General features: G+C 39.5%; 1 protein-coding gene across 1 annotated transcript in view; it reads right to left on the bottom strand.

The window, feature by feature from the left end:
* Positions 1–17,999, bottom strand: part of LOC121704901 — a 589,105-nt gene that overhangs the window by 349,265 nt on the left and 221,841 nt on the right. Inside the window, exon 4 of the mRNA XM_042085440.1 lies at positions 5,714–5,719. Coding sequence (XP_041941374.1) covers positions 5,714–5,719 — 6 coding nt within the window. The remainder of the gene's footprint in view (positions 1–5,713; positions 5,720–17,999) is intronic.

Here is a 17,999-nt window from a genome sequence, read left to right as displayed (position 1 = left end):
TTCTTCAGTGAGTCTTTATGGTCTGTGCTACCATCATACCAGATAACATTGATCCACTCCAGAGCTTTCCCTGATGGCTGTCGAATCCAAGCTGTGTGATCGCTAGTAACTGAATAGGAGACTTTACAGTTGATGGTCAAGCTTTGACCTGGCTGGATGACCAGTGAATCTGGCTGAGTGAACTCAACTGAATGAACACCTGAGAAAACACAAACAAGCTGTTACTCTCATGACAGTTCAAAAACACACATATACCGGTACACACACACAGGCGTGCATTCACACACACACACACACAATACATGTGACATGGTGCCATGTGGATTCAATGTACATCCATTGAAAATGAGAAACTCACTGGATGCAGCAGCCAGCAGTAGTACCACAGATAACAGAGACATGGTTTGTGTTTAAGGTGATAATCTCATAGAAGCTTCTTCTATATATCGTTCCTGTTGGACGCTGAACATTTATAGAGGCCACACCACAACGCTCCTCAAACAGGAAGTGATGAGAAATGGATTTACATTTTTACACAAAAGGTTCAATAAATGCCATGTTAACCACTATTTCCTAATAACTAGATGTACCGCAGAGAGGTACAAAATATGACCGCTGCCCAGTCCAGCACATTTTTTCCACAAAAATAAATCACGCTGAAAGGCCTATATGATTCTAACTGTCTCACTAAATTGCATTATCCACACTCAATTCTCACTGGTATCTGCTAGACAACAAGTACCAAAACATGATTAGTTCATAGATTTCACATGTAAAATTCATTTTATACAACCCCACCTCCATCTTGCCTGTTCATAATTCTGAGAAATTCTTGATTGTTTGTGTTATGTTTATGTTATGTGTGTGTGTGTGTGTGTGTGTGTGTGTGTGTGCGTGCTTGTGTGTGTGTCTGCGTGTGTGCCTGTGCATGCAAGCGTACATATGTCTACTGTGTGAGTATGTGTCATACGTATGATTACTGTGAATGTGTGTGTGTGTGTGTATCTGTTTGTGCACATGTGTGCACATGAAATGGGTTAACATGACCTCTGGAGGCAAACATACGGAAAAAAATGGTCATTCTAGGCCCTACAGTTCTCAAGATATTCACAGAGAACTGTGTCTGCCCTACCCTCCTTTCGGGGGGTCCAGTCCAGCGGGGGGGCTACAGATCAAAACGAAAAATGACGGTTCCATGCTATCCATGTGGGGGTACAGTACATGCCCACCAAGTTTTGTGTACCCCGGTCTTTCAGTGTCCCGGGAATCCTTGTTGGTGTACGTCACTAAATGTACACATAAATTATTTTATTGTAAGGCCCCCCATGAACGAAAGTACACAAAACTTGGCATGCATTCGGAGGGTGTCATAATGATCCTACACTTTTAATTTCGTGCAGTTTTGACCTTGTCAGCCAGAGATATTGTGATGAAAACACCTAATTTTTTGCTTTTTAATTTTTAACTAGGTGGCGCTATACATGAAATAAGTGGTAATGGGATGGGTTGACATGCCCCCTTAAGACCAACATACATAAAAAAAAAGGTGGACCTCCTAGGCCCTACGGTTCTCGAGATATTCACAGAAAACTGTCTCCGGCCACCTACAGGCCAGTTGGTGTATAGTAACATAAATTAATTTATTGTGTGGCCCCCCATGAACGGAATTCCACAAAACTTGGCGTGCATACAGAGGGTGTCATAATGATCCTACACTTCCAATTTCGTGCAGTTTTGACTATGTTAGGTCACAGATACCTTCAATTACAACACCTCATTTTTACTTTTTTGTGTTTAACTAGGTGGCGCTATACATGAAATGAGTGGTTATGGAATGGGTTGACATGGCCCCTTGAGATCAACATACAAAAAAAAAATGGTCCTCCTAAACCCTACGGTTTTCGAGATATTCACAGAAAACTGTGTCTGCCCTACCCTCCTTTCGGGGGGTCCAGTCCAGCGGGGGGGCTACAGATCAAAACGAAAAACGATGCTTCGCTGCGCGGCGGTCATAATAAGTCACGCTTGTCAAATTGTGTTCATTTCCTACTTTGTTCCTTTTTTGTGTGTTTGTAATTGAGTGTGTGCAGTGTGTGTGGTTGTTTTTGTGTATATGTGTTTTGTGTGTGTGTGTGTGTGTGTGCATGTATGTGTGTGTGCATGTGTAGTGTGTGTGTGTTTACATGTCTTTGTGTGTGTGTGTGTGTGTGTTTTTATGTGTGTGTGCATGTGTGTGTGTCTTTATGTATGTGTACATAAATAAAGCAAATCAGGGAACCACTTACTCTTTGCGATAAGTGCCATGGGATCTTTAACAACCATAGTGAGTCAGGACCTCAATTTAACATTCATGCAAAGGAAAACATCTCCTGCAGTACAGCGTGCCTGTCACTGCAATAGGACATTGGGATTGATATTTGTTTGGTGGCTTTTGGCCACAGGGAAGAGTGCCACCTACTGGCCAGCCACCAACACCTCTTCCAGCAGGGACCTACTCTTCCAAGGAGGTTTCTTATCCAAGTACTAACTAAGCCTGCTTAGCTTCAGTATTTCAACAAAGTCAGGGTATCTGCTGGTCTGGCTGCTGGCTAAAAACAAAAGGTGAAAGGCATATATGATTCTAACTGTCTCACTGAATTGCATTATGCACACTCAATTCTCACTGGTATCTGCTAGACCAGTGGTTCTCAAATGGGGGTACGCTTACCCCTGGGGGTACGTGAAGGCACTCCAGGGGGTACGTGACATTTTAAAATATACATATATTTAAAAAGTAGAAACCATGCAAAAATACTTTTAAAACAATTATTTAATAATATTTCAGGAAAATAAAAGTTCATAAAATGAATTTTATATTTCAGTAGGCTATTCAATTTCATTATCCTAAAAACCCAGAGTCCCCCCATACCAGGGTGGTTTTAAGTCTGTTTTAAGTCTTTTTTTTTTTAAACTAAAAATACTTTGCGCTGGTTAGGGGGTACTTGGCTGAAAAAATATTTCACAAGGGGGTACATCACTGAAAAAGGGTTGAGAACCACTGTGCTAGACAACAAGTACCAAAACATGATTAGTTCATAGATTTCACATGTAAAATACATTTTATATAACCCCACCACCATCTTGCCTGTTCATAATTCTGAGAAATTCTTGAATTGTGTGCATGTATGTGTTTATGTTTGTGTGTGTGTGTCATACGTATGACTAGTGTGAATGTATGTGTGAGTGTGAATATCTGTTTATGCATATGTGTGCATATGAAATGGGTTAACATGACCCCTGGAGGCAAACATGCACAAAAAATTGGTCATCCTATAGGCCCTACGGTTCTCAAGATATTCACAGAAAACTGTTGGTTTACGGTCACTAAATGTACACATACATTAATTTATTGTAAGGCCCCCCATGAACGAAAGTCCACGAAACTTGGCATGCATTCAGAGGGTGTCATAATGATCCTACAATTTCAATGTTGTGCTGAAATTATTCAGATTCCAGCTGTTTCTGTCGCTTTGATGTATTAAGTCAACTGCGATTCAAAATGAATTCTTCTGAACCATGCTTTGCAATTCATCATATGAACCAGTTGTTTTCTGTTTGTGGAACAAATATTTTACATAAGGATGTGTTCTGAATGATGTATGGAGAAAAGAAACCAGACTCAAACAGTTGCAGTGTAGTTGTAATCTATATTTCTATATATCACTATGTACTTATTCCTTCATTTGTGTTGATAGTGAAGAGGTGATCTGATCTTTGATCATGATTGAAGAAACATTATGTACAGAGTCGAGTACAGTGACAGCCACGCCAGCAGGCTTTATATCAGGGAGGAACCACAGGGGGAGATACATATATCAGTGTCAGTCAGGTATGATTTTCCCCCTCTCCTTTTACCCTTTTTCAGACTACTGTCTATTCGTCTTAAACTTTGCATATTTTTTAAGACTGACAAATAGATAAATATGTCCTCTATTTTTGCCACTGATGATTGTCATGACCAATTCATTCACTAGCACAACAAGTTTATATTGCAATGCCTGAAATACAATTGTCAGGGTTTTTTTGTTTTTGTTCATTAGATGTGTAGTGACTTAATGTCTAATGGACAGAAGTAGATGAGATTAGACTGCCCTCTGTTGATGGAAAAAGAAACAACATGAAGTTTGTTCAACTGTTCAAATTCAGGTGTGAATGTTTCAGTCAGTCACACTCAGTCCGTTGTTTTTGTGCAGCTCTGCAGTCTCATGTGTGACTGTGGGTCTCGAGCACAGTAATACACAGCTGTGTCCTCAGCTTTCAGGCTGTTCACTTGTAGGTTCAGTTTGTCTGAGTTTTTGGTGATGGAGAACTGGCCCTGGAGAGACTGGGCAAATGTTGTGCCAGTGCCTGTATTAATGCGACCGATCCACTCCAGCCCCTTTCCTGGTTTCTGACGGATCCAGTGCATCCAGTGGCTGCCCATGGAAAATCCAGATACAGTGCAGGACAGAGTGACCGAGTCTCCAGGTCTCTTCACTTCTGGACCAGAGGAGGTCAGAGACTGACCAGAGACAACTGAACAAAACAAACCATGATTGATTAAATACATCAAACATATTTCCCAACATACAGACAGTCTGAAAATAAATATTGTGTCTATCCTTACCACTCAAACTGGCCGCTATCAAGATTACCCAAATCATTTTTATATCTGTGGTGCTGTAATGTCAGTATACAGTATGTCAGTAGAATGGGTGGACAATTGTTATATCAGAACAGACAAAGATGTGTTTTGCATAATCCCTCCTGCTTTCCAAGGTTGGCTTGACAGAGCCAAAAGCAGGGGCAGGACATATTCAACAAACATATTCAGCACTCTGCCCAGTCTGAACAGGTTAGCATGCAAACCAGCCAGAGATGGACTATCTTTGTTAATACTACTTTGTACCTCAAGTGGTGTGTTCAATTGCAATTTTCTTTGCTGCCATCTGTTTGCTGCCACAGCTATGACCCCAGACCCCACTTTGTAGTTACACACGCCTGTCTAATTGCTCTATAATGTAGAAAGGGACAGCAACACGAATTTTCCCGTCTTTTGGTGAAAATGAACTTATGATTATAATTTCTGCTAGTTTCAAATTAAACGGCAATTCATTTTTCTTCTTGGTTGTGTTTATTAGACAGCAAATCCTGTGTAGCCTACAAAAAATGTTATATGATGTATGTTTATGTTGAATGACAGCAGAAATATGGTTTACCTTATTATCTAGCAACTGTTGCGCAACCACAGCTATGACCCCAGTAGTTACACATGCCTGTCTAGTTGCTCTGTAATGTAGAAAGGGACAGCAACAGGGAAAGGAGTCCAAAACGAGTGGGAGTGTGTCGGCGTCAAAGAGTGTATCAGGGCAAATATAGGTAAGAGACAATAGGAAATGTTTCAACATTAGCCTATAGGCTACACAGTACCACCGCTCCCACCACATGCATTACGCACTAGGGCACTATAAAGGGGTACCAAAATGTAGCTTTACTGCCACTGTTTTTCACTCTTCTTGGAGAATGTTTAAATGTACCAACACCGTGTTACATGTAATGATGATCCATGCAGCATATCTAACTTGAACTTTACTTACTGTAATTAATTGGGAACACATCTTGAGTGCGCACCAGGGAGAGAGGCTGGCAGCAGGAGGCTTGTCATTGTTGTTATCTCCTTTTTAATATAAGAAACTTATAACTGCTTGTAACAACTTAACAATATGCAGAGTATTGTTAATATTGTGTTATCAATGTTACAAACAGGCTAGAGTTTATGGATTAGCCTAATATTTTAAAAGAGCTGATGAAAGACATTATGAGAACCGTTTAGTTTATTTTTTACCGTTTATTTTTTATTTGATTTTCCCAAATCAAATGTGGCATCCCTAGCATCAGAGTCAGTGACACTGGTGACACTGCTGGGGACTGCTCTGGAGTGCTTTGGTGGTGGAGAGAAGGATGCTGCAGAAACTGTTAAATATTATGGACAATATCACACATCCCCCGCACAATTTACTGGTCAAACAACAAAGTGTTTTCAGTTGGAGGCTAACCAAACTTCGCTGTAAATAAGACAGATAAAGACTTCTTACATACCGCAATAGCACTTTAATATGACTTTGTCCTGAGCAGATAGAGAAGAAGAATATTGTAAGAATAATAATCTCACTTGGTGGTGTTATAATTGTGCTACATTTGATTCTATTTATTAACTAACAGATCAAGTCTGCACTATCCCTCTGTTCCTACCTCCGGCGGTGTCTTGTGCATTATATATACAGTAATGTGTGTGTGTGTGTGTGTGTGTGTGTGCTGTATTAGTATAGGGGCTGAGTAAAGAATATCTATTTATCTATTTATTTATCTATCTATCTATCTATCTACCTATCTATATATCTATCTACGTCTACTGAGACTGCCTGTTTTGTGACACTTGAGAGACTTAGCAGGTGCCCGAAGCAGAAGTGCTGCTGTCTCTCTGCCATAAAGGGTTTTTGTACAGCTGGTTGTACTGGTTTAACCACTGTGACTCTCTGGCACAGTAATAGACTGCAGTGTCCTCAGTCTTCAGCTGGATCATATGCAGGTAGAAATTAGAGCTGTCTTTGGATGCAGTAAATCTGCCTTGGACCGTCTGGGCTGTGCTCTTGCTACTGTCAGAATAGTAGTAAATAATCCATTCCAGTCCTTTCCCTGGAGCTTGGCGGATCCAGTGCATGTTATAGCTCCCCACACTAAATCCACTGCAAGCACAAGTCAGTTTAAGAGTTCCTCCTGGAGTCCCCATCACTGGCTGCTGAGACTGTGTGAGTACAACCTGGCCGCTGACACCTGAAAAATAGAAGATCACACATTGAATTTGACACAACTCTATGTCACAACTACACTGAACAGTGGAACATAATTGTTATTTTGATATACAGTATGTGAACTCACAAGCTGAAGATGTCAACAGTAGCAGCAGCAGAACTACAAACAACATAGCTGCTACTGGAGTGGAACAGGGAGGGTCTGAGTAAAACCTGCTCCTCTCAAACTCTGTACTGAAATAGATGAATAACTGACTGTTGCAGTTTAAATAGGAAACGGTTCAGTGGCATCTTTGCATTTATGCTGGTCACGGGTATGAAGATAGGACTTCTAGTGTTGAAAGGGTGCAAATATTATGTGTTAAATATGCACTGTTACAGTAGCTACCGTACATCTGGTTTACAGTGACTTCACAGCCACTAATCAACATGTACTTGTATTGTGACATGCAATTAATTGCCTTGTATGATGTGGACATTTGGATACGGCAATAATTCTGAACCTGATGCAATGAAATAATACAGTATTTCACATAATATGGAGTGTCAACATTTTTAAACCAGTGGCAGATCTTAAACTATAGCTAGTGCTCAAAGTATATTAAAGGGTCAAAATGTGACAAACATGAGCAATGTGTTATGGGAGTGTGATGCTTTACTTAAAGCAGTGTTTCTCAAACTTTTTCAGACCAAGGACCACTTAATCAATAAAAAAAAAGCCTCACAGACCACCTAGTTAAAAAAAACAAAAGTAGACCTACTTCAATAGTAAATTACACAATAGGCCTACTCACTGAACCACTTTGATTATATTTGCACATTGCTTATTGTGTCAGAGAATTCATATGATTTAAACTGGCATTGCTTACATAGAGGCAGTGTTGCAGAAATGTTTGGATTTACATACAAGTTGTTTCAATATTGCAAACAACTCATCTACATTATATTTTACCACGTCTGCTCGCGGACCACTTGGGCTAGCTCCCCGGACCACACTTTGAGAAAACACTGGCTTAAAGGCATCCGATGTAGTTTTGTGTATTTTTGGTGACTCAAGAGCTTCCCCTAGAGTCATGAGATATTTATATTTTACCTTAACGTTGTAAACATTTCTCATGGCTTGAGGCCTTCCCCCTGTAGACGGTGCATGTGCTTATCTGATAGGCAAAGACTGTCTCCAAATAGCTACTGGGTAATGTTCCATGATTCACTTGAGATGTCTCTGGGCCAACAAGACCAAAAATTGCAAGGATGGTTCTCCGTCTGTGGGTTGCTGCCAGCTATGGTTATGCTGGGTGAATGATTGTCTTATTACAAGTTTGTGTACGATCAAATTGTCTTTTAAACTGTATATTAAGGTGAAAAAAACTTGCATAGTGCTGCTTTAATGGTGTGTAGTACGGATGAAGTTCTATGGGTTTTCCCGAATTGCTGTTTGTATCACAGTTACTCTCGGGCACAGTAATACACAACTGTGTCTCCAGTCTGTAGATTTCCGTACAGTCACTGTGCTGCTGGAGGTGTCTCTGTAGATGCAGTTTTTCAGTTTATCGCTATAATATGTGCCCCCATTGTAGTTGATGCCTGCAACCCACTCCAGTGCTTTCCCTGTGGGCTGCCGTATCCAGTGTGTCCAATAACACCAGCGCAAAGCATTTTTAGTTGAGAAAAAAAGACTTAGAGCACTGTCCATCGTGTTTTCACAAGAATTACTTACGTTAAGTAATCATACACAAAATGACTGTGTGCTCCCCACTACTGTGTTCACACAGTGGACTATTTGCCACATAATGTCTCCTCAGGAGCTCGAAAGATATGGGGCTCCAACATATCATAGTTCTAATCCAATTTCTAGAGCATTATATTTGGCATATTGTGTTTTATTCCTTTCCACTCAGGTCTGTGGTGCCCAAATTGAAACAATTACAATTACTAAATGCAAATATTTAGTCTGGGTTTGTTGTGTAAAGCTATGTGTATTGAAAGCTGACACAAATGCTAGAATATAATCAAGCATTTTTATCATACTCTCATGTCTCATGACTAAGGCCCATGTGCTAAATAAGGAAGTGTTTTTGTACAGCCTGGCCTCTGCATTCCTCCACTGTGCCCTCCGAGCACAGTAATACACAGCAGTGTCTTCACTCTTCAGGCTGCTCATCTGTAAGAAGAGCTCACTTCTGGAATCTTCCCTCGAGATGGAAAATCTCCCCTGGACTGACTGGGAGTAGTACCTTGAGGTGCTCCCAGTGTGAACAAAAGCAATCCACTCCAGGCCTTTCCCTGGAGCTTGTCTGATCCAGCTCATGCGATAGCTGCTAAATGTGAACCCAGATGTGGTGCAGGTCAGTTTGTGAGATCCTCCAGGTCTAATGACTACTGGCTCTGATTCAGTCAGTGTCTGACCAACTGCACCTATGAAATATAGAGTATATATATATATAAGTCCTCAGACAAGAGTAAGGGAAAACCTACCTGTTAGACAAAGAGCCACTAAAAGAAGCTGTGCTGGACACATGGCTGAATAATGCATTGTGTAAGTAATCTGTTTATTTAACTTCCTTCACACACATATATAAGAGTTGATTTTGGTTTTGCATTGGCCACTCCCATCTGGACTGCTGAAGCTGTGTCTGCAGTATGATGGTGCACTTGGATAATTACCTGACTTTGCAACTCTTTAGCAGCCATATAGACATACAGCTGTTTATAGTAGTTTATTCCACTCATATCATTAGAGCTGTAAGATATATTTTAGTCTATTAGAAATAATAAATGTGTACGATTAACATTAGTAGAATTTACATACCTTAATAATTTGCGTAATTTGAGACAATGTTTTTGTTTGTGCATAGTACAAATATCATAGACAATTAACCCTAACTAACCCAACGACTTGGCAACCTTGACAGGGACAACAAGGAGGCGGACATCCCCCCCGCTGGACAATTTGCACTACCCTATCTCACCCATATGTTCTATTTATTTATAAATGTACATACTGTAATTACACTTACACATATTAATATTCTACTGCTCTTCATACTATCCATCCTGCACATACACTTATTCTTATACTCTTATAATGTTACTGTATCTGCACTATAATATACTTATACCACACTGCACATAGCTGTACATACTGTACATATCTGTCTATATGGTTCATACTGAATATCCATATTTATTCTGTTTTTCTCTTAATATATTATATTAATACAGTGCATATCTCTATATTATTCTTACTACTATTATATTGTTACTGCTACTACATTACACATATCTGTACGTTTTTATATATTGTTCATATCACATAGGCACATTTATTCTGCTCTTATTAAAGTAACTGCTAACACACTGCACATATTTATATCTAATTTATATTACTCTAAACCACTTTCTGTAAACCAACTGCATACTGTCTACACTGCACTATATTTCTTGTCCTGCCTATGCACCACCTTCTATATTTTGTATATCACATTGCACATTGCACTTTTTTGCACTTCTGGTTAGACGCACACCCGCATTTCATTGGCTTTGTACTTGTACTCTGCACAATGACAATAAAGTTGAATCTAATCTAATCAAATCTATTGGGTTACACTTTACTTGACAGTGTCGATATACAAGTGACATGACAGTGTCATAAACAAGTCATAAACATTTATGACATAACGCCTCTGTTATTAAGTGTCATCGGTTTTTGTCATAACAAATTCGGATTAGGGTTAGGGTTCATGTGTCGACAGTGTCATTTCACTCTTATGTCGATACTGTCAAGTAAAGTGTTACCTATTGGGTTATAATATGTTGTAGTGACATCATATAGGGATTATTATGTTCAACATAACATTTTATTCTGTCTGTAATTTGTGTAATTTGAGACTATGTTTATGCTTAGTCAATGTGTAATTTGATACTGCCCCCATGTGGTCTGCAGTGGCCATGACTCTACTGTCCTACTGTCAGAGCTGGTGGGAAGTCATCTATTTTAGTCCATTTAGCCAATCACTTTAATTCCACCTTTCTAAATGTGTTTTGAAGTTTTCAATCTTGAATCAGAAAAGTATTAGCATCTGATATGTCTTCAGTAATGTCCTAGCCCTTTCGGGATACTTTTTTCAAACAAATCAGTTAATTTACATAATTGCTTTTTTTACATAATTGCTATTCTGTTCAATCTCCTTGAGATATAAGTCGAATACAACCAATGCAACTTTAAACTGAACAGCTGCATTACGGCAGACCAATGCATACTTGCATTTTCCTGTTTTAAACAGTATACCAACATTTTGTACAGCCATCACATTGTTTTGAGTCACAGTGAGTTCCGTGCACAGTAATACACAGCTGTGTCTTCAGCCTGTAGATTCTGGCCCTGTAGAGTCAATGTTTTACTGGAAGTGTCTCTGGAGAGAGTGAACTTGTTTTTCAAAGAGTCCTTGTAGTACAAGCTCCCACCAGTGTTAATATAGCCAACCCACACAAGAGGTTTCCCTGATGCCTGTCTTATCCAACCAGTGCCATAGCTACTGATGGAATATGAAACCTTACAGTTTATGGTCAAGCTTTGGCTGGGCTGGATATTCACAGAAGCTGGCTGATTGAGCTTCTCCATATGGACATCTGGAACAACAAAAGGCAAAGCACTTATGAGTGGATGGAATATCTTAATGTATTATACCTTTCCCCATGAGAAAGTCAACGATTCAGTTACTCATGTCATTAATAGAACACATTTTAAAGTATACAATATTTTAACGTAAACAGAAACTCACATGTGGCAGCTATGAGCAGTAGCAGAGGAGATGCAGGAATCATGGTCTATGATGCAGCTGAACTGATATCCTATGCTGGATCATGGAACTGAGGTGCACATCAACTGCTGATATAAGGAGGGGTGTGTGGAGGTAGTTTGCATATATGGGCAACCCTACTGGAGATACTCACAAAAGGGAATATTATATGCTTGTTGACTGGAGTAATAATAATAATTTTGATTCATTCCTACTTTCATTAGCATATTGGGATAATATTATATCAATGTCAACATTTTGTACTGTGAACAATGGAATACAATAGATGGCTATTGTTGGTCATGACTGTGCATAAAAGTGGTAAATATATATGGCTGTTATGTAAGTATGATTTAAAGTGTCAAAAAAGTCAAAAAAGTAATATCCATTCACTCATGCTCCTCATCATGATTATTTGCATAGTTTGCAAATAAAAATAAAATTCACATTGAACCAGAATGGTTCACAGCTGTCCAATTTTGACATTCATGGGCAGAACCCATGACTGGTGTGTTGTAGAGACATTTTCTCTCATGTAATGGGACACTTACCTGTGCAGAGAGAAAGAGAGCCAACATACAGAGAGAGAGAGAGAGAGAGAGAGAGAGAAAGAAAGAGAGAAATGTCCTGAATCACACAATTACAGGAAGGAGACAAAAATATAGTCATTTGAAATGTGGGCAAACTGAGTAGGAAACATTTCACTTTGGGATTGTCAGAATCTTGCAGTATGACCTCGGTCTGCATATTGTTCACAAGAAGGAACAGAGTTAAAGATGACCTCTAGTGGTAAGTGAAGGGCACAACATCTGATTAATTTCATCTGAGAGAATTTCATCTAATTTCATCATCAATGAGAGGAAGTGAAAGATCTTGTTGCTACTTTATGGAATTTTACACCATAATCACCTGTCGCTTTGAATGAAAGCATCAGCAAAATGAATAAATACTCAAATAATTACTAATAATGTGATAGGTGAAGAGGTTGTGTGTATGTGTGTGATTTCCACATTTCTCTGAGAAAACCTAGAGGGGAAATGGTGGGAGGGTCATCCACTTAAAATTAGACAGCGGATAAGTGTAAGTGTAATCTCTTTACAGCAAATTTGAGGTTCCCTACCTTTCTGATAGGAAAAAAACATGAAGTAGATAGCACTATGGCATTAGGAAGTGACCTTGCAATGGAACAAATCCCAGTAAAAATGACAAATCATTTCCATAAATATATTTTTTACTGAATTCAAGTTTTGTACGCATCCATTACTTTCCACAAGTGCTTCTGGAATAACACAGATACTGGTCTTCATTTCAATTTCTCTAGAAAGTCATAGGCTGTCTTTATCCTTACTGTTTTTGTTTCAAGCTACATGAAAATGGTACATTTAGGGACTGTTCGTTATATATAAACGGGGCCACCGGAGGGATTTTGAGTGCTTCAATCTAAGTTGCACGACCCTCCAATAACATTTTCAAAAAAGACATGACCCTCCCCGGCCAATTGTCGATACCTTCCGCCCACGCTTTTACGAGCTAAGAATACACATCGACATCGTTCTAAAATTAACCTCTGCTTTCTGATCTTACACATCACACTTCACCAAGATGGTGGCCATTTCAGTAGATTTACTCACTAACATTGTTGTGGAAACACAATAAGCATGGAACCTAAATGCACACTTCCTGCAACTGCATTAGCCTACTTGAAATAAGTTACTCCACTAGTAAGTATTCACATGAAATAAAACATTGAGACCATTCAACAAAGCACACTGGGTAATAACAAATTCAACACATGAACTTGTTGCTATGGACTCGTCTCTAGGCTTCCTCAGTCATTGTAAAGCTGCCAAAGCTGAACATTATCCAAAACTCAATTTCTCAGACGAGCATCAATTTGGGAGCTTGCTACACTCCTTCCTTCTCAAATGACTTGAAAAGGCCGTTTGCACAATTTCACAAATAATCACAGGGACCGAAAAATACCTAACATGCCAACTTTTTCCGGGTTTATTATTTTAACTTTTCCCCGCTGTCTTACCGTTTTAATATTTTCCCGTAGAATATCCCATATTACTGTAATACTCTCATAACATTAGTCCTGCATTCTGGCCTGTCTCTGTGTTGTCCTGTTGTTACCCCTTGCCCTTCCAGTGAAACAGATGTAGGCCTATTCAAATCCTCGTTTTGCTTGCTTGAATCAGGGCTCCGAACCGGTTCAAGGAACGAAAACGAAAACCGAAAACGAACGGAATTTTACGGAATTTTACGAGGAGCAGAAACGGAAACGAAAACAAAATGATCTTCAACTGTTCCGGAACAGAAACGTTATTCTGAAATCCACAAAACCGGTTAATAACGTTTTTTTTTTGTTCTCTATATATTTTATAAAATTTCACAAAAGCATATCCTATGTCAGGGAGACTATTTCCGGTTGTGCGAAAAACAAGCCCGCATCTACACTGTTAATGTGAGCTAACAAGCCGCTATGTAGCCAACTACTGTACAAATAATAATTTGATTTCTGCAGTTTGAAAAAAAAAAAAAAAAAGAATAAATGGACCTTTGGTCCAAATGTGTATATTTTGTCTTGCTGTTGTAATGTAACCTATCCGTCTGCCACTTCGGATCTTAGGCCAGCTCGTAGCGTAGGCTACTGAAACTGATTTGGAAATTGTTTGTAGCCTATGCGTAATAGCCTATTTTGCCTGTCCACGCCTTGTTGTTTTTAAAGTCTGGATTTGAAATGTTTGCGCAATTGTAGCCTATTCTATGTAGAAGAGTTAAACGGGAAATATGAGATAGGCCTTGTCAGCAACAGACAGGTTCGTTTATAAACAGGGTTGGAAATATAGCGCAAGCCTTTGAAGATCTCCATATGGATAAAACTTAGGCTACAATCAGGTAAGGAGTTTAGCACGTATCCAGAAATATTTTTGATAAGAAATTATTTATAGGCATAGGTTAGGCCTACAGTAAGTCTGGCTATGGGATGGATAGCCCATCTGAATGTTTTTGGATGCTGCCTGTGATTTATTATTTTTGGGCATAGCTACGGTAGGCTAAATCAAGGGGAAATAATGAGTAGGGGAGAGCCGGGACAGTTGAAACACTTTTTAATTAAACGTAATTTACATAGCGATCGTACCACACAGAAAGCTAATATTTGGTCACCTACATCTAACCTAACCTACATCTGTCCTCTGTCAAATACAGATGCATTTTCAGCTTTGAACAAAACCGTTATCATGAATGGTACTCCCAAAAGTTTTTATTTTAGATATATTGTTGCAGGGCTATACGTCTTTGTGCATGTCTGTTAACAACTCATTGCCATCATCATGAAGCGTGTATGCAGCGGTTTTTGAAATATCTAATATCTAATAGAAGTGGATGATTCTGCCATGTTTATAGCTAGAACGGTAAGCTTTCCCATTTATATCATGTTTATATTGTTGAAAATGTCGTTTCACTAGGTTTTTAGGTGGGTTAGGCCAATGCACATCCAAATAAGTAGGCTTAACGACCCACCGGCCGTCAGTCTCCATAGGATAACATGGGGAAACTCAACCCCCTATCTGGTGGGCCCAAATTTATTTTCATCTTCCTAAAACTGTTTTTCTATGTCTTACCTCCATAAATAATTGTTTAAACACACCTATTTGTGCATTTAATTAAAATACATGGAGTTACAGCCTGGTCAATCGTCCCGACACAGACATATGTCACTACAGCTTGATTTGCTTTCCATGTAAACAAGCATGCGATATGAAAGTCTGGGATTGTGGAGAACACTAAATGGTCTACTGAATAAGCATTACGTCAAACCTTTAAATGAAAAACACTCATTGATAATCGAAAAAATGTAACCACTAATGAAGTTTACTTTTGCGCATCAAAACTCGTTTATCACTCCGTGATAAAATGACATAGCAGGAAGATATTTGGCTGATAGAAGGAGGTTAACATGCTCTATGTTTTGACCGAAGGACGTCTGTCTATCATCATCACACTCGGAGAAAACTGGATTGTTTCATTCGTCCCGTGTTTCAATCGTCCCGGCTCTCCCCTACGTCTAATCTAAGGTAAAGTCCACAAAAATAGACTTGATAGGCCCGCCAAACACTGCCGGAACTTTAAGAACGAACGATATTTTGCGTTCCGAACCGGTTCAGGACCGATATGTTTGTGGCGGAACGCATGCAAGAACGAAAACGTTAAACATAGGCCTACCTGAACCGTTCGGAACGGAACGTTTGAAAAATAATTTCGTTTTCAAGCCCTGGCTTGAATGCGAACTCAGAGTGATGTTAACCTAGGCCTATTTAAGTTAACGATGTGGTTGTTGTGAGAGCACGATTCATTGGCGCTTGCAATGTTCGGCCGTAGGCTACAGTATGTCTACGTGAGCACCTGCCAGGCTACTCAGCTACGAGTAGACAAAGAATTCCCCCTGTAGGCTACTGTATATTCACTTCAAGTTGGCCTACCATAACTTACCAACTCTACACTGTAGACCATAAACTGGCTATTTATATGACCAATGTATTTGTTCAACTTTATGAAGCAGAATTACGCACTGCTACTTGGAACGTAACACATTTTTGTTGGCAGGAGAGAGAATGACAGCGATTAACAAATTGCACTTGTTGCTGGTTACCAATAAATAGGGCCTACTATATATTTTTTTGCAAACCACAAAAACAGAAAGGATGGAGACAGCAAAGCTATATATGGGCAGGAACAAGGTCAATTGGTAGAAATGCTTGTCAAAACGTTAGGAGCTGGATGTGTGGATGAATGAAGCACAAGTACAGTATGCTTTATGTTAAGCATGCACACTGTTAGGCACAAGTTAGGCTACACGGTAAACTACAAGTAAACCAAAGTTAAATTTAGCTTTTTTAGGGCTGGATAATGTTGACCAAATGGATATAGGCTGTTAGGAGTGAATAAAGTAAGCTACTTTGTTGCTCCAACCCTTCCAATGTTAAAGGGGACGAATGTTGACATTTTCCGTATTTTGCGTGAGAAACCCGGGAAATCTCCCTTATTTTCATTGTTCAATGTTGACAGAGCTATGGAACGAAAGAGAACGTTATATGGCGACAGAAATCAACAATCAAACAAGCCACTTTGATTTTTTGCTGTTTTCATACAAATTTTAATACAAAAAATGGGTGACCCTAACCTGGCAATAGCCAGATGAATTTCGCTCCGCCTAGCTCCACTCATCCATCTGGAACCGATCCATTGAAGTTTTGCTTCAGAAGGCTGGGCCTAATCAAAAAATGCTTACATATGATTGAATAAGCCACTTGTCCGTCATCTATTGACGTGCTACTTCAACCACTCACATCGAAGCCAACCCGTGACGCTAATAACAGACTCACAGTAGCTTCTACGCTATGTCACCAAAGATTGTTAAGGCTCCGCCTTAACAATCTTTGATGTCACATCTATGAAACTCCCGCCCTGTGTCCTGATTGGCTAAACCATAAAGTTGGTTGGAGAAATCACTCTCAATGGAAGAGGTCCCAGATGGATGTGAGTGAAGCTAGGCGGAGCTAAGCGGAACGACATTCATCTGGCTAGGGTCAGGTTAGGGTGACCCCCCCTCCTAGACAAAAAAAAGTTAGGTGACCCTCCCCTCAACAAAGAATAAAAAGACATGACCCTCCCCTATTTTCCTCCGGTGGCCCCGTTTATAAATAACGAACAGTCCCTTAGCTGCCAGAATTTAATTTAGTCCCAGTGGATGTCCCCCGGAATACCTCCGCCTTTAGGTTACATTATGTTCAGCTTGTCAACATGTCTTAATTGGCAGACAGGTTACAATTCAAGTAATTTTAGTTCACTGTTTGTTTCATCAGAGGGCTTGCCATATTTTTTGTCTGGATAGCCTAATAACACAGTGTTCATTTTCATTAAGGATGAAAACTACTACTTACAGTAATTATACTTCATACATCATAGCGTTTTGTGTGGGGCTGGAGCCCCGTGCCATGAGGTGCCCTTTCTGTTTTTTGCCCCTGCCCTTCAAACAGTCTGAGTGCACCAATGATTTTCACCCAGCATGTACAGCCCTTTCAACGAGACAGAGCTTTCACTCTAGTCAGGTCCATCCATAAACACAGTTGACAGGCTTGGTCAGCCACAGCTATCTGGTAACAGATCAATTAATCATTGCTCAGATGATGAAACAGTAAAAAAAAAAAAAAAACTGAACTGTAAACAAAACAGCCACCATGCAACCACACAGGAATTCCACTTATACATTCAGAAAGAATTCTATTTATCCACTTAAAACAAAATCTATGAACATGAGTCATAATATGAATAAAAAACGGTCTCAGTTTCATTGATGTAACCC

Source organism: Alosa sapidissima, chromosome 3, assembly GCF_018492685.1.
Source record: "Alosa sapidissima isolate fAloSap1 chromosome 3, fAloSap1.pri, whole genome shotgun sequence".
In the NCBI taxonomy this organism is placed as follows: Eukaryota; Metazoa; Chordata; class Actinopteri; order Clupeiformes; family Clupeidae; genus Alosa; species Alosa sapidissima.
This window is presented reverse-complemented; position numbering and strand designations above follow the sequence as displayed.